The sequence below is a fragment of the Contarinia nasturtii genome, unplaced genomic scaffold, assembly GCF_009176525.2.
Source record: "Contarinia nasturtii isolate CC-2019 unplaced genomic scaffold, AAFC_CNas_1.1 Cnas_scaffold_906, whole genome shotgun sequence".
Classification (NCBI taxonomy): Eukaryota; Metazoa; Arthropoda; class Insecta; order Diptera; family Cecidomyiidae; genus Contarinia; species Contarinia nasturtii.
The window spans coordinates 1-2,233 of NW_022198253.1; the positions used below are offsets into that span (position 1 = coordinate 1).

At 32.0% G+C, this 2,233-nt stretch overlaps 1 protein-coding gene across 1 annotated transcript; it reads right to left on the reverse strand.

Moving 5' to 3' along the window:
- Window positions 1-5: 5 nt before the first annotated feature.
- LOC116342714 (protein CASC1-like) lies at window positions 6-2,226 on the reverse strand (the record flags this gene model as incomplete). Its single annotated transcript, XM_031770429.1, has 7 exons — window positions 6-35; window positions 184-299; window positions 381-422; window positions 625-751; window positions 881-971; window positions 1,307-1,498; window positions 1,574-2,226. Coding segments are annotated over 7 exons (1,251 nt in total), but the record flags the coding sequence as incomplete, so codon positions are not given.
- Between the last annotated feature and the right edge of the window lie 7 nt (window positions 2,227-2,233).

The window sequence follows — 2,233 nt, forward strand, 5'->3', positions numbered from 1 at the left end:
TTCAATGGAGTCACAAAGAGCGTGGAATATGTTGGCTAAAAGCAGAAATTTATTTTTATTTTTCACCTCAAAATAAAGACAGTGAATCTAACATGAAAGAGTACTGTGTCCTTAACAGATCAAAATAAAATGTGCATTAAGTAAATAATAATTATTAAATGGACGAAAGAGTAAAATACGTACCGTTTTTCTCTTCTCAATTATTTCCCGAATCAATAGTGCTATCGATCGACTATTCAATTGACTATTCCATCGTGACCACATGAAATTGTGTGTTAGACCCAAATGCGCCATACAATCTTTTCACGAAATAAATATAAAAATTATATATTTTTTATAAATAGATTTATTAAATTCAGGGTACATTAATTCCAACTTACCGTACAAATGGAATTCCATAATCACATCTTTTTCGCATATGGCTAGAGAATGGTTAAATAAAAATGGAAAAAATCAATATAGTGCAAATTCTTTCAAATGGAAACATTTTTTTATTTTTTTCTTATTTTTCAAAAAAAAATATTTTTAAACAAAAAAATGTTCTGAATATTTTTAGATTAATTTTTTTTAAATAAAAAAATTGATTTTTTGAATAAAGAAAATTTTTGAATAATAAAATCTTACTTTCGCAATAACAAAATGCATCTTTGTCTGGGAACAAATTGATGCCTGACTTGTATAAGAGTTCCTTCAGTTCTTGGAATGACATCGTTGAACCGATTGCATCTTGAATTGGTGGTGCCGTTCCACCCTTTCCAAATATAAATTTTGAATTAATTTTTTTTTTTTACAAAAATCCAATTGTTTTGCTTCAATCAAATTACAGAATTGTCGTTGAATTTAAAGAAAAATCGTAATTCATTTTTAATTTAAATCTTACTTGAAATGAATTCAAAATTAGGCCGGTTTCGGTAATAGTTATGTCGATGCTAACAACAGACGCTGTCAAAGAATAGAATATATGTCCAGGCCTATTTAAACAGAAACATTTTTGATTAGTATTAAATTAAAGTACTAATTGTAAAGAACTCCATTGTGTCCATCGAAGTGAAAAAACATCGTTTTAAAAAAAATTAGTAAAATTGAGCAAAAATTAAATTTAATAAAATAGTAAATTCAGACAAGTGTCCTCTCCACTTAAAATTAATTGGAGTCATTTCTACGATTTGTCCACTTTTTAATTGTTTAGTCAATTATTTTTAAAATGTTATTTCGCATTATTTCAGAAAGTACCACAATTTTCGGCTGTATTTAAAACGTAATCTCCCATTTGTTTGCTCAAAAATCGCGAGTCACAGACACTCACTTTTTCAAATCCGGCTTGCATTCCCATGTTTGAAACGGAAGATTTGCATACCAATTAACAGCCAATCCAAAGCATCCTAGCCTGCCGGCTCGAAATTGTACTGCCAATTTTTCTTCATTAAATTTTGGATCGTGTACATCCCTTGTGCTCCATCGTCCAATTATATTTTCGTCTTTCTTTTGAATGGGTGACCTGAAAATACCCATTTTCATTAACTACCGCCACAAGATTCAAATGGATCAATGAAGAAAATCAATTGGAACTTACTCATCATCATCGCTTTCCTCAAATTCATGTTCACTCTCCTCTTCCACTGGTTCAATAACCTCTGGCACCACTTCGACTTTCTTATTAAGATTCCACGTAAATTCTTCCGGCTTAAACAGCATATCGTCTGTATTCGACTCGACATCCTGTTGATCTGAGCCTTGTTCATCGGATATTGACATTGAAAGAATGTCAGAAATTTCTTCCATTTGTTTTGTAATCTGTGGCTGTTGTTTATCGTACATATCATCCAAGTCTTGAAGCAACTGAGAGAATAGATATTCATTCTCATCGGCATTCACGTCAATTGGTTTACGTTCGAGAATTTTCACACTGAATTTTAGTGTACGTTTTGGATGCAAAAACCGTGGCGAATTTGTTGGAATCAAAAAGTCTTTGGTTGATTGAATTTGAATTCGGTCTCTTTTCACACTCGTTGCGTCATCGGAAAATAATACCGAACTAGCCGGACGAGACTTTGGTTCACTCAATGCGATTGTATAGCCATCTGGTAGACGTGGAACGATTATATCTTGAACGATGAAATTTATATCGATTTTCGGTGGAATTCGAAGTAGATTAAAATCGATGATGTTCACTTCGGTGCTTTTGAAATGACGTGAGGTAGTCTTGATTGAACGTTGAGTTTTCAAGTGGTCA